This window comes from Poecilia formosa, unplaced genomic scaffold, assembly GCF_000485575.1.
Source record: "Poecilia formosa unplaced genomic scaffold, Poecilia_formosa-5.1.2 Scaffold876, whole genome shotgun sequence".
In the NCBI taxonomy this organism is placed as follows: domain Eukaryota; kingdom Metazoa; phylum Chordata; class Actinopteri; order Cyprinodontiformes; family Poeciliidae; genus Poecilia; species Poecilia formosa.
The window spans coordinates 52,775-67,377 of record NW_006800815.1 but is presented as its reverse complement, the minus strand read 5'-3'; the positions used below and the strand labels follow the sequence as shown (position 1 = coordinate 67,377).

The window sequence follows — 14,603 nt, the reverse complement described above, 5'->3', positions numbered from 1 at the left end:
GAAAATCATCTTCCCTTCAGTTTCACACATTATCTGATCTTATCGCATCGTTTCTGTTTTTCCTCAGAAGAGACAATTAGTTTAAGTTACATCAATGTTTTAATCAGCAACAAACTTCATGAATTGAGTTTTTTATTAAAGTTTATTCAGTTATAAAACTGTAACTTGTCACATTCCTCCCAGACTCAAACCTCTTTTTGGTGCAAGATTCAGCAAATAACCCAAATCTATGGCGGCGTTTTGTAGACGGAAAAAATGAAGTAAATTTCCATTAAAAAATTTTAAATATTGAGATTAATCTCAGATTTTCTGGAAATAACTTGAAAGTTTCTGAGCAACAAAAGTTGAAAATTTGAGCAGAAAAATCAGAAATCAGGATTGTGTAGAAGCTTTTTTTGACAATCTTAGAAATCGTGTAGAAAAAAACTTGAACATTTCTGGGCTCCTGTTGTTCCTAGAAAAACCTCAGAAACTTTGATTATTTTCAGAAATTTGGGAAATTTCTGAGTCCGAAAAGTAGGAAAAAAACTCAAATTTTGAGAATCATCAGAAATTTTTATTAAAATTTTTGAGGTTATTCTCAATTTTTGTGTGAAAATTTGCTCCTTTTTTCTGTCTACAATCGGCCTGATGTGCCATCGTACATCAGAAAGCAGCACAACTTATAAATTTTAGATAAATTCCCAAACTCAAATAAGAGACAAATCTTTCTCCATGTTTTTCTTACCAGATCCCATTTTAATAAATTTTTCTTCTCACTTTCCTTTCTAAAAATGATGCTATAACATATTATAGCCATTAGAGATAAAAGGAAAAAAATAAGTACCTCAGAAAAATTCAGACATTTTGAGATTAATCTCAGAAATTTTCAAGAAAAAAAAACTTGGAAATTTCTGAGTTTCAAAAGTTTAACATTTTTGACTTTTGCAAATTTTCATTTTTTTCTTCACTTTTTATCCCTAAAAGTAGCAAATATATAATAAATTATTTTCTGTAATTAATTCCCTTTTTTTAGGAAAGAAATCCAGGGGAAAGACCCATTAGAAATGGAAACTGGATCTGATATGAAAAAAAATCAGATTTTATTTTTAATCCAACAGATAAACAGGATTTATAGGAACCAGAGGGTGATATAAAAAAGACCCAACAGTTCTTAAAAACAATGTCTTGATCTGGATTTATATATTCACCTAATCTGAAAAAAATACAGTTTATTACCATGTAATCGTAAACTTTTTATTTCTGTTTGTAATTAGCCCAATAAGGCCAGATCCCAGTGAAAACTGGTCTATTTTCTATACCAGAACAGAACCAGAACTTCTGTTGGTGCTTTAAAACACTGAAACCATTTTTATTTTACCGTTTCCTAAAAACCTTGAAGCGTTTCGTTCCTTTGAGTCTAAACTTCGGCCATTTTGTCGCGTTAACCCACACATTGCATAGCCGTCAAACAACAGAAAGCAGCACAACCGCCACAGCGACTCACCACCGCCCCCGGAGGAACGCTGTGGTACTGCAGGAAAGGCCGAGCTCAGCTGTGCAGCATCGGAGCGCCAGACGCTGCAGGCACAACAGAAAAACATTCATCTCTTTAACAACGTAACGGCTTCAGCAGCAGCAGGAGTTTATCCTTTGCTGCCTTTTTAAAGGACACTTATATTTATGTTTCAGGCTTAAAAGGCTGAAATGTGGAGGAAATAACAATCATCACAAACGTCATTTAATCTTAAATATAGACTTGATCTGCTTCTTTTAATGGGGTAAAAATGTTAGAATACAGAAATACGTCAAGCTTTCAGCTCGCAGTTTATTCAGCCAGTCTGAGGCGTCTGTAGGAAAATATCTGTAGCGACAGCTGCAAACAGCCGGGCTGGAGTCCGCCGGCGCCGGGCCGGGTCGGACCGGGCTGGGCATTGAGCCGGCGCTGAGGCAGGTGCGTTGGTTCTGGAGGGCGCCGCCGCCCTCAGTCGTCTGTGAAGGTCAGCCGGCCTGGGCCTTCGTTCTTCATCCAGCGGCGGTACCGCTTCATCTTCGGGTCGGTCGCCAGCTTCGCCTTCATCTCCTCCTCGCGCTCCTTCCTGTAGGCCTGGAAGGAAAGCAGGAGAGACTCAGAGGCTGGATAACAGGAAGGAGATTAAAACCAGGCGCTGGAAATATGAAAGATATAAAAACAGAGTCTGATAATTACAGTGTAGTATTAGAACCAGGCAGCGAAAACAAAGTTAACGTAAATAAAGTCGTAAAGTTACTAAAAAATGTTGTTAAACAATAAAGTAGAAATAATGAGAATTTAAACGTACAGAATAATTTTATTCTTGTATTATAATTATTCTCACGTTACTTTTCTTCTATTAGTAATTTATTCTAGTCATTTTACAACTTTATTGTTGTATTATTACGATTACTTTTGTAACAAGACTTTTTTTCTCTTATTACGACTTTATTCTCATGTAATTACAAGTTTATTTTTACATTTTTATGATTTTATTTTACTATTCCAACTTTATTCCTGTATTATTTTAACTTTACTCTTGTAATTTTATAACTTTATTTTCATAACATGACTTTGTTCTCATAGTTTCAAATTTAATCTCAAATGACGACTTTATTCCTGTATTTATATGATTTTATTGAATCTATTATCGTATCATTTTGAGTTTATCCTCGTTATTTAATAACTTTTATTCTTCTAATTTTATCGCTTTAATCTTGTAAATAAAATATAAAATATAAATATATAAATCTGTTTTTGAATCAGTGTTAGCAGTTTGGAGTGAAAGTATCTTTTCTCTTATTTTTAAACCTGCTGAAACAGGAAGTGGCCTCTGATTGGCCCAGAGTTTCTTAAAGGGGCCCTGTACCTCGTAGTTTTCTCGGACCCACAGCTGTTTCTCCAGGAACGTCTGCTTGGTGTTTTCCTCCAGACTGTCGAACTGCGCCTGCGACAGCTTCATGTTCCTCCTGATGAGAGCAGAACCGGGCCGTCAGAACCTCGGCCAGAACCGAGCGGCGCGGGCCGGCGCCACTGACCTGATGAGGTAGAGCTTCTCCTCCTCGCCGTACTCCTCCCGGCAGACGGTGAAGCGGTACACCCAGCGGGCGTACCAGGCCACGTAGCGGCTCAGGTAGAAGGGGAACAGCGCCATCTGGCACAGCAGGATGTCCGACAGGCTCGGCTTCTGGTAGCCGCCCTTGATGTCGATCTTGTTCTTGATGATGTCACGGATCACTTCCTCTTCCTGCTCGCGGATCTCCTCCTTGGAGCGCCGGTTCTTGCCCTTCTCCTTGGTGCGGCTGAGCATGCCCTGCTGCTTGGCGATCTCCATGGCCTGGATGCGGTACTTTGGGACGGTCACCAGGTAGTTGATGGCCTTGTTGTAGCTGCTGCACCAGCTGACGTACTGGAGAGCAGACACTGGTTACACTGGTTATACTGGTTACACTGGTTATACTGGTTACACTGGTTACACTGGTTATACTGGGACTGGAAGAGGCTGGAGGAAACGTTTCACATCCAGAACCAGAACGCTTCAGATCCACAGATCTATGTGGAATAGATTCTAAATGTAGATTTTTGTTTAACATGTTTATATTTATTTATAAACTCCAGCCAGCAGGGGGCGCTGTGCACCCGCATTAATGTCATTTCCTTTATTCTAATTTATTCAAATTTAATATAGTAATGAATGCATTATTTATAAATAAATTAGTAAATAATATTTTGTTAAATAAATGAATAATAAATATGCAAATAACATAAAAACTCATTTATTAAGACATTTTTTTAATACTTAAAAATAAATGTTTTATTTACTAATAAATACATTTATTCATTAATGCTAAATAAATGTATTCACTATTAATAAGTAAAAAATAAATGTCCCCAAGAATCAAAACTAATAAATATTTTTGTTATTTATTAATAAATCAATGATATGAATAAATGATAAATGTCCTCATGAAAACAAAATGTAATTACAGAACCAGAACTGAGTCTGAAGGTGGCGCTCCTACCTGGATGGCAGAGATGGCGCAGATGGCAACCAGGATGACGATCCTGACGTCGACCTTGGGGGCGAGGCGGCGGCGGTAGTAGGCGTAGTAGTGCTGGTAGTATTCCTCAGGATGGTCCAGCATGTAGTCGTAGTCGCGCCGCGAGTCTTCATCCTGCAGAGGGAAGAAAAACCTAAATCAGGATTATCCAGCATTACTAGAAAAATAACATAAAAACACAGAATACTAGAGGCTGGCTGGAAAGTTTAGAACGGGGAAAAACTCTCCTCTCTAAAATCAAGATGGAGGTTTTAGAAAGATGTTTGTACCAACTCTAAAGCACGACAGTGGACGGGTGATGATGTGGGCTTGGGTAATATCTGAGTCAGTAATGAACTTTTCTGTATTTCAACATGTTCTAGAGTCAAATGAGAAGAAATTTGAACCATAAATCCAAACGCAGCAGCAGATCTGCAGGATGCAGGTGGTCTAGTCAAAGTCCAGACCTCAAGTCTTCGTATTACGAGAAGTCGCGTGAAAATAACATACAAATAATGAGAATAAAGTCGTAATATTACGAGAATTTGTACGAAAATAAAGTTGGAATAATATGAAACTTTATTATTTCAAATTTAGTCTCATACAACTTTTTTGTCAAAATACTAAAACTTTATTATTTAATTATTACTTTATTTGTATATTATTTTGACTATTTTTGTATGACTTTATTGTCGTTTATTTTATTTTTCTTAGTATGGGCCTAATACTCCGCAGTAGATAAGAGCCACTGGAGATGACGGAGCAAAAAATAACTTTTCATAAAATCCAGAACATTCTGGACAACCCTGAGTGTCTTCAGTCAGAGGCTGTTTGTGGTTCGCTGTAATGCGGACTGCTACAGGGGAACCTTACTTATCACAGCTAACATTTAAATAAAGTTTTTGAATGAGAGTAAAGTGGGACAGAACCGTTACAAACCTTCAGTGTCTCATAAGCCGTAGCAATCAGCAGGAACTTTGTGTGAGAGTTCTCCTCATCTTCGGGCTCCTCGGGCCGGTACCGGTCCGGGTGGTACCGGCGGGCCAGCTGCCGGTAAGCCCTTGCGATCTCCGCCTTGGAGGCCTCCCGGGAGACTCCCAGCACGTCGTAGCAGACCTCCGTCCCGCAGTAGAGCCCCTCCAGCAGCGCCGTGACCGCGGGCAGCGACGACACGGAGAGCAGGAGCACCGTGAGCCGCCACAGGCCGCGGCTCCGCTCCGGGAACGCGTCCATCTCTCCCCGCTGCTGCTGCTGCTGCTCAGACACGGAGCTCCAAGCGCCGTCGCGTTCTGCTTACGTCACAGGAGCGCCGGAAAAGAATGTTTACTCTGATCAAAATAAACTTTCAGGTTAGCGCCGAAAATGATGTTTTGTCTTATAATTTTCAGTTTAAAAAATAACATACACGGTTTTTATTGATGTAGGAGATATTTATGACCTACTTATCGCGTTTGTCTTGTAAAATATTGGAGTTTAGTTTTTTTATGGGTTTGATTAAAATGTGAATATTTGCATAAAAGTGATTTATTTTTGATTCATTAAGATGTTTGTGGTAAACATCAAGACGCACTGTAAAAAATGACATCTTGCAACAAATGTAGCACTTGGATGACTTTATAAAAAGTTTTAATGAAAAAAAACCTTTCAATTCAATAATGGAGTAAAGTAATTTTATAGACCAAAAACATGTTTTCAGTTTTATTTATTTATTTTATTTTTATTTTATTTTTTTGCTTATTTGATCTGTACCTATGCATCTCATTTATATTTGAACTGTTACAAGTTTATTAAAATCTTTACGGTTTATTAGCATCGCTTTTGTATAATCTAGGCAGGTTGTCACTCCTTGGTCTGATCTACGAGAACTATATATTAGTATTATATATAATATTCTATCGATAGAACCGCTGCAGTTCAGGCATATTAAAATACGGCTACACATCTGCCTTCAATAGAAGATCTTTGACTCCAGGCCCAAGTGATGACGTTGCATAAAAATATGCCACCTGCAGGCCAAGAGAGATTCAGTTTAAATAGTGAGATTTACAGGTCTGAAGTAGAGAAGTCAAATCTGCAAACACTGTTATAGATGGAATTGAAAAGGATGAGTCAAGTCAGTATTTAACTGAAAATAAAAATAAAAAAACTTTAAGGCAGAAGACCAACTGAAGTGCAGGAAATTGCCATGCAAGGTGGCATCCCGCTATAGAGTGAGGCAAATCACTCCAGCTCATCCTGGTACTAACAGCATGCTGCTGTGGTTCACCCAGTGAAGCGACTACCCCACCTACTGGTAGCTACTGGTCAGTGGGTGAATTACAATATTGACACCAAAATTCAAAGAGATCAATTTATTTAGAGATTTAAGAGAAGTGGGAGGCGTCAGCGATAATGATCATCCTTTCCACTTCATTAGTTTCCAGTTGGACTGCAAAGGAAAATATTCTTGTTGGGATAAATCCTCATCATTTACATGATTTTGTCATCTACAAAAATTTCTGAGAAAAATCAAGATTCCACCAAAGCTATCATAAATTACGGCATGCAAGGGACATTATAGTTAGAAAAAAACTTAAATTTCTGTTTAAAAAAACTCTGTAACTGAGAATAACATCAAAAATGTAGAAAAAACATGACTTTTTTTAAAAAGTTTAAAATTTTCCATTTTACAAACTGAGAAATGTCCAAGTTCTTTTAAATAAATGTTTCAAAAATTAGATGTTTTTTCTAGCAACCTTTCAACTTTTAAAACTCAGAAGTTTCCAAGTTTTTTCTAGGAAATTTCAGAGTTTTTTGGCAGAAATGTTCTTCTCTATTTTTCTAATTACAATGGACCCAATTCACCGTCATACATGACAGATTTAGTTTAACTTTAGTTGTTTTTGACCATTTTCCATCCAGTACAGAAAGACTTCACTAGTTTTTAGCTGCAGTTGTTGGTCAAAACTTTGACAGAATTGAATATTTCAGCTTTGCAAACAGATTTATGGGAGGAGGAAGCTGGAAAACATCAACTCTGTGGAAAAAGTGCTGATGGAGGCTGAGTGTAAAAAGCGAACGCTATAGTCAGGGGAGGGCGTTATTTTTAGCTGGTGCAGCCCCTCACATCCATCAGCTGGTTATTGGCTCCCGGAGCGTCGGCACAGATCAGCAGAGCTGTCAGCAGCGTCTCCACTCTGATTATCGCCGCTGAAGCTGCGTCTCTGCAGGAGGTCTCATCCAGATTTCACTGTAATCCAGGGCAGGCTGAGCGATGGAGATGCTAACGGCTCTGTGGCTCTGCTTCCTGCAGGAACCAGGCTGAAGATGTCGGGTGAGAAGAACCCAGAGGTGGTGGGATGCGACGCCTCCATCATGAGGAACGTCTGGGAGATCCGGCTGAGGGAGTTGGGACAGAGGATGCTTCTGGAGCAGGAGCGGCTGGAGAGGAGCGCGCTGCCCGCGTGAGAAAACTAAACGCTCATCAAACTTCTGCTGTGACGTCATTTTAAGACAAACTGCAGCCGATGAGGTGAAACTGAACCCAACAGGGACGAATCTGTCCTTGTTCTGATCAGGACAGAAAGTCCTGTTGTCAGCAGAGACGTCCAAATGTCCAAATGTCCAAACGTCCAAACTGTTTGACATTTTAGATCCTGAACCCAAACCAGAGGCTGAAGTTTCATCCTGCAGAAACTGCAGCCAATTTTCTCCTGGCACAAAGTTTGTTTTCTCTATAAACTAGTAAATCTTAAATTTAGTGCTAGATTAGAGATTATGAAAACTTAAAACAGCTACAAGTCTCTGCAAAAACCTTCCTAGTTTATTTTTAATGTCCTTCCAGACAATCAGAAGTTCCTCTAATCTTTAAAAATGGTTTTGATCAAAGAGTCTGCAGGAATGTTTAGATGTTTTATAGATTTTTCTTGTATCTTAATATTCCCAACGCTGAACAGATTCCTGACTCAGATTTCTAAAACCCATTTTCCATCTGCAGATAGTTTTGCATCTTGAATTCACTCTGATGTTTGATTTCTCTCTGCAGCAATTTTACAAAAACAGTCAAGAACTCAAAGTTTTGAAGATTCTAAAATTTGAAGGTTTTCTTTCTTCTTTGATGCTTTTTAAACCCATCTTTACTCCGTTCCTTCAATTTGATTCTTTGTAGATGTTGAACAGATTCTCAGTGTTGAAAATAAAATATTTTGAAGATATTCCTGATGCTAATCAGATTTCCAAAGGGCTCCAAACTTTCAGAACACTGTAAAAACACAAAATGTTACCAAGTATTTTTGGTCTCAATTCAATTGTAAATATCTTAGTGCAATTGAAATGATTGAAAACTGATTTACAAGTAACTTTTCTGCAAAATATAAGGCAGTTTTAGGTCAATAATTATTTAACATTCATAAAAGTACAAGAAACTAATAATTTTGTTAATTAAAATTAAAGCCTTTTTCTTTTTCTTTTTTTACCTGGTTTTAGTCGACCAACTGATTGAGTCGCTTACAAATCGAAAGACTCTTAAGCTCAAAGGTTTGAACAAAGTTTGGTGAAGATTTTCTGATTTTTGGACGTTTTTGTTGCCAGAGATACTGAAGCAGAAACACAATCTGTCCTCGTTTTCAAAGTAAAGTTTTCAAAAAAGAAAGAAAACTAAATCTGAGAACACATCTTACAGAATAAACCGAGGAATTTTCCTCCAGCAGGATGAATTTCTGTTACTTAATCACATGACTTATATGGTGTAATATAAAAAGTGGAGATTTTTCCACTTTTTAGTTTGCAACTCTCAGCATGTAGTGAAAAGGCAGGAAAAGTCCAAGGAAAGGTTCTGAAAAGCAGAGCCATCAGGTGAAAAACGCTTAAAAAAATCATTAATGATGCAAATTTTTATACACAAACAAAAAACCAATGCAACAGAAAATAATGCAACTGCAGACAAAACAAAAGTCCTCCAGGCCACTAGGGGGAGTCGGCCACTAAATAACATGGGCCCAGATCCTCGTCATACATTGTCTTTTATAATATTATAGAGCAGCATAGACATTTTATTATTATGATAGAACAGCAGCATATTACCTTAGGTAACATTACCGACTCCAGACTCCCCCTAGTGGTCTGGAGGACTTTTGTGGCGCTAGTTTGTAATATTTTATATTTTCAGGGGTTTTTTTGTCTGCTTTTTTGTATTTGCAGTATTTTCCATTTAGCTTCTGTTTCCTGTGTTTGGAACATTTTTCTGTTGCATTTACTTTTTTGTTTGTGTTTCGGATTCATTCACGTTTTGCAGTTCGTTTTGTGTTTGAACCTGTGGGCCACCGTACTGAAAGGCAAACAGAAAGAAACTGATATGATCAGAAATGCTTAGAGTTTACAGGAAGATCTCTGTATTTTTCTCTGTAGGAAAATACAGAGAAATAAAAAATGGTTTGAAAAAGTTGTCAGGGTAAAAACAAAGTATTGTTTTAAACATAAAAGGAGCAAAAACAAAAACATGCAACAGTGAACCAAAGTCACTTTCCTTCAACCTTTCTGCTTTAATTGCTGTATTTGTATTAAATGTCTTTAATTATTTTGTATTTCTTGCTCTACAAGCTGGGTTGTCAGCATGTATTTATTAATATCTCAGTCCCAGTTCACTCAGGTTTATTTTAATGCCAGCTGCTCCATCTGCTCTTCATCCAGTCTAATACAGAGATCAGCCAGGTAGTTACAGCTGTAACCACAAATTTAATGTTTTATTAAGTGTGAACATCCTTATAGCTTTAAATAGGAATTTATCAAATTATTCTGTAAGAGCTAAGTTCTCAGAAACATCATGATGATGACGCTGTCCAGAGCAGGGAACCTGACCCACCAGAGCAGCAAAGGTCACCAGTTAGCTTCGCCACCAGATCTCCACACCGGTCCAAGAACACATGCCATGTCTCGACTTCCAGAGCCGCCTGAAGAGCCCAACAGATTTAGCGGGAGCTGAAATGAACTCTCAGACGGAGCGACACAGTGATTTATGGTCCACACTGCAGGGAATGTGTGTTTCCAGCTGGTTATTTTGCTGCTTTCAATCGAACATTTCCTGGAGAACCAAAAAAATCAAACCCAAACATCGGTCTAGGTTCGGTTGAAGTGAACTCTGGTTCAGTTTGAATGCATATATGAACACCAAGAGGACCAGAGGCCGCTCCAAAAGCAGGAAGCAGACTACAAGGCAGGGCATTCTGGGTAAATACAACCAAAACAAACGGGCTAGCCTAGCGCCAGCGGGAGAAATAAATCGAGGTTTTTAGCCAAAGACAAAAAAACAGAAATCCTACAACCACTAAAATCTGACACCTCCATTTCTGTTTCCATTTTGTGAAGAAGGAAGTTGCTCTCAGTGTCTTCAGAGGTTTTTGTGTCGTTTCCTTCAGTGGTTCTTGGTGCAGCGCCCCCACAGGCCAGGAGGGGAACAGGTTGGTTTGACTCAGAGCAGAGAGAAAGCTACAACGGTGCTTTTCCCAGGACATTTCTGAGCTCCTAAAGTTTAAAATTAGCGAGAAAAAAAGAACAAAGAAATTCTTAGATTAATCTCAGAAATTGGGGGGAGGGAGGGACATGAAAATTTCAGTTTCAAAAGTTGAAAATTTTTCACATTTGAAACTCAGAAGTTTCCATTGAAACAACACATAAAGTTACCTGATAATTATTCAGGTGTCACCAAACAATTTATGGCAAAACTGGAAAAAACCTCCAACTTTATTTGAAGTTTCCATTGTTTTCCTCAATACCAGATCTGAAAATACACAAAAAACAACAACAATGAAAAACACCAACCATTGATTTCCTTGTTGAACTAAAACTTTAGGGTAAATAATGCATCCTAATTGTATTTTTCCTTTTTTTTAAGTGTGAGCAGTGTAGTCTGATCTCCTAGCAGCAGGGCGTAACAGATTTTCTATAAATAAAAACATTGTTGTGTTATTTAAGACCTGCCAGATGGTAGCATCAGTTTACCCCTCAGTAACTTTACCTCAGACTACAAAAGGTTTTCATCATCACAGGCCTGGATATAAACAGAACAACCAAATTCACTCCAGAACAAGAAACCCAGAATTATCTCCACACCATACAGGTTTTCTGGAGCATATAGTTCCTTTTTGTGTTGGTTTGTGACACAATTATCTTTTAAATCAGGCCAATCTAAATAACCAGTCAATAGATCTTAGAAGATGTGCAAAATATTCAGTGATGTACAAAACATTTCTGGAAAAAAGTCCTCCAAACAAGAACTAAACCACTTTAATATAATTGGGGTTTAAAGGTGGATCTACCAAGTTTTGGCTCAGAAAACCTAGAAAATTTATGTTAGGAACTAAAAGTTTGGACTGTAGGTTTCATATGTCAAAAAATTAATAAATAATGATTAGATGTGTTTTATTAACTTTTTTTGCCCTTTTGTTCTTTTTTGTTTGCACAGAATCAACAAGGAGTGGGCAGACCGTATGACTGCCAAGATGGGGAAATACAAAAGAGTGGAGAGGAAAGTTACACCTTCTGATATCCAGCCAGACGACAACATCTGGAAGAGCAAGCAGCCGCTGGTTCCTCAGGCAGTTCCTCTTGGCAGAGGTTCGGGTCCCGTTGGCAGACCAGGAGTCCAGACGAAAAGCTTTTCTGCCCAAGCCCCAAATCTCAAGGACAAAAAAGTGCAAAACAAAAGTGTCAACAAACTTCAGCTACTCATGTCAATCACCAAAACTCAGCCGTCGTCTCTGGTGTGGGGCAAGGCCTGGAAGTTCAACAAGTCCTTACCGACACCAGCAGAGGGCGCAAGTCCAGACTGGGGGCAGTGCTGGATGTTTGCTCCCTGTCAACCTCGAGCCGAAGAGGGTAAGCCGTGGCCAAACGAGCCCAACCTGGTGGATCCAGAAAGCTATCATCTCTGGAGAAAAGACTTTTACAAGATGGTGCAATCACAGGAGCTAGACCTGAATCTGCCCGCTGACGAATGGCAAACATCCTGGAAAAGATTTGAGAAAATCAAGAAAGATTCTGCTGAAGATGAAGAGAAAGCCTCTACACATGGATTTTTCACTTCACTGGTGGAAACCCAGCACAAAAATGAACTCTTGTGTTCATCAGAGTGGAGTGATTCCTGGACGTCCACCAAGTCAGGCAACGAAGATTTACTGAATGCAACAGTTGATTACAATAAAGATATGGGAAGAGAAATAAACCCAGAATGGGAGGAATGTTGGAGGCTTCTCAACCATCACGGCAGCAACAGCTTCAAGCTTCCTCGTCACCAGAAACCGCTCAGTCCAGAATGGGCCAGTTCATGGAAAACAGCAGGCGGCGTCTTCAACAACAAGCAGAGTTCCTCTGAGAACCATCATCACGGCCTTGACGATCACAGCCTGGAGAGAGATGGTTTTCACAAAATCACTTCCACAACTTGTAAGAGAGACCTTCAGTTCTGCGATAAATTTGAGGCGATGGGCAAATGGAGCAAGTCATGGGAGATACCGAAGAATACCTCAAAACCTTGTGCGGAGATAGATAAAGTCCTCAAAGCCTTACCACCAAAGATTGAGACTCAAAGGGTGGAAAAGATCCCTCAGGTCAATTACTCGACAGAGAAAGTAGACCCAAGGTACGAGCAACTAAGACGTGATGTGATACATCACACAAGGAGGGAGCTCCCCGAGTCAAAGATACTTCTTCTGAAGCACCTGCAGAAAATACTTCCACCTTCTGAATGGAGGGACTCCTGGAAGGCAATAAAACACAGAATGAGACAGGAGAGGAGAAGGTACAAGCCGGATCCTCTGAAGCCTTTCAGAGAGTCAGAGAAAGGGGAAGATTCAAAGGCCAATGCGTCGGAGTGGAAAGACTCCTGGAAGTTTACCTGCCGGCCTCTGAATCAGAACCCTGAGCTGTGGCAACAAGGTTGGTTCACCTCAACGCAAGTCCGGGTGAACTGGGAGAGGCACCAGAGTGAGATTTCAGTGGAGGAATTCCCTAAAAATGGCCCAACAAGTGAACGGGTTTGGGGAGAATCCTGGAAATTCTCTAGGCACCAGCATCGATCAGAACCTGCACAAGCCAAAGATCAAGTCGACAAAAGAAAGTTGAATGTTCCTGATAACTCAAGGGAACATGGAAGTCATGCCAAGTCCATATCAGACTGGCAAGATTCCTGGATGATCACAGAAACAGAAATGAGACATGACAAACCATCATTTGCTCAGTGGAGGGAATCCTGGAAGTGGTCTATCTACCACACACCACACTGGACTGGACTAGTATCGACAGACAAGTGGGTGGATGAATCCACTGAGATCCAACGCCCAAAAAGCATAATGTCCTCAGAAGGAGCGAAAGCTAAAGTGAGCCGATCCTTTGACAACAAGATATTTGTCCAAAGATACCCTGAGAAACAGTGGATCTCCTCATGGAGCATCAAATCACTTCTAAGCAATCAATCAAGCAAAAGTAGTTCAGCTCAGCAGCAACATCCCATCCTGAGTGAATGTGGATGTAAGTGGGGAAGATCTTTCAGACTCGCCAACCCAACGCCCCAACTGGATCAGCCCTGGATGGAGTCTCCCCAGAACCCTGGTTACCACCAGGCTTTATGGTCAAGCAAAAACAAGATACAAACCAACAATAAATCCGACCTAAACAAAGTGTTTGCTTCAGCCACAGTTTGGGCAAACTCCTACCGGTTCCTGCAGAAACCCAATGACCAGCTTAAAACCAAAGGTAGATCCAAAGAACTCAGTGATCAAAGGGTGATTTTACCAACAAAGATCAAAATGAGGAAGCAACTATACTCTGGCATGGAGAAGGAGAAACAATCGGAGAGGAAGTGGGCAGGATGCCACCTGCTGGGTAAAACCCAACCTCGTCCCAAGAAAGGCAGCGGTTCTAACAGTAAGCTTATGCCTGAAGACAGCGCCTATAAGAAGTTCCTGGAGGAATGGGGAGAGTCTTGGAGATTCTTCGTCCGTCCCGAAAATATGAAAAAACAGATGAGCTTTAAGCCAATATCTGGCTGGGATGAATCCTGGAAGTTCCTCCTTCCACTGTACTGACCTAAAGGCAAACCAAAACAATTGCTTCAAGAAATTAGTTTAACCCAAAGAGCTGCATTTGGCCCATAAAATGAGAATGTCTTTTTGATAGTTAGCACAGAACAGTGTGGATGCAAGGTGTGTTTCAGACAAATAAATCAGAATAATATAGTTTTAAATCGCTATTTGTGGAAAAACGGCAAAGAAGAAGAGGGATAAGGATGTAAGGAATAAAAGATTAGGAGTAGTTTTAAGAATATTAAAACAGTTTGAGAAAGAGAAAGATATACAGGACTGTCTGTTGAAGAATGAAATGTTAATGTCTCCTAATAAAGGAGTAAAAACAAACAGTATCATGTCTTTATTCAGTCTGTTACTGCAGTTTCCTCAACCTTACATACCAAACGGACTCACTGACTCCATCTAGTGGATAGATCTGGTAAGACATGTATCACAATTTTCATATATATATTATATGTAGTCAAACTGTTGTGACTCTGGTGTGATTTATAACTTAAAAATGACCAAAAAGTG

The 14,603-nt window shown here is 39.5% G+C and overlaps 2 protein-coding genes across 2 annotated transcripts; one reads left to right on the top strand and one right to left on the bottom strand.

Annotated features, from left to right (window-relative positions):
* Positions 1–1,065: 1,065 nt before the first annotated feature.
* dnajc25 (DnaJ (Hsp40) homolog, subfamily C, member 25) lies at positions 1,066–5,335 on the bottom strand. The gene is made up of 5 exons (XM_007543675.2): positions 4,972–5,335; positions 4,015–4,167; positions 3,031–3,401; positions 2,862–2,961; positions 1,066–2,086 (listed from the first exon to the last, which is right to left on the bottom strand). Exons 1-5 carry the CDS (start codon positions 5,263–5,265, stop codon positions 1,964–1,966), a joined length of 1,041 nt encoding a protein of 346 aa, XP_007543737.1. The 5' UTR covers positions 5,266–5,335; the 3' UTR covers positions 1,066–1,963.
* A 1,915-nt stretch (positions 5,336–7,250) lies between these two features.
* Positions 7,251–14,300, top strand: LOC103131937 (uncharacterized). Its single transcript, XM_016667029.1, has 2 exons — positions 7,251–7,475; positions 11,471–14,300. Exons 1-2 carry the CDS (start codon positions 7,339–7,341, stop codon positions 14,088–14,090), a joined length of 2,757 nt encoding a protein of 918 aa, XP_016522515.1. The 5' UTR covers positions 7,251–7,338; the 3' UTR covers positions 14,091–14,300.
* The last annotated feature ends 303 nt before the right edge of the window (positions 14,301–14,603 follow it).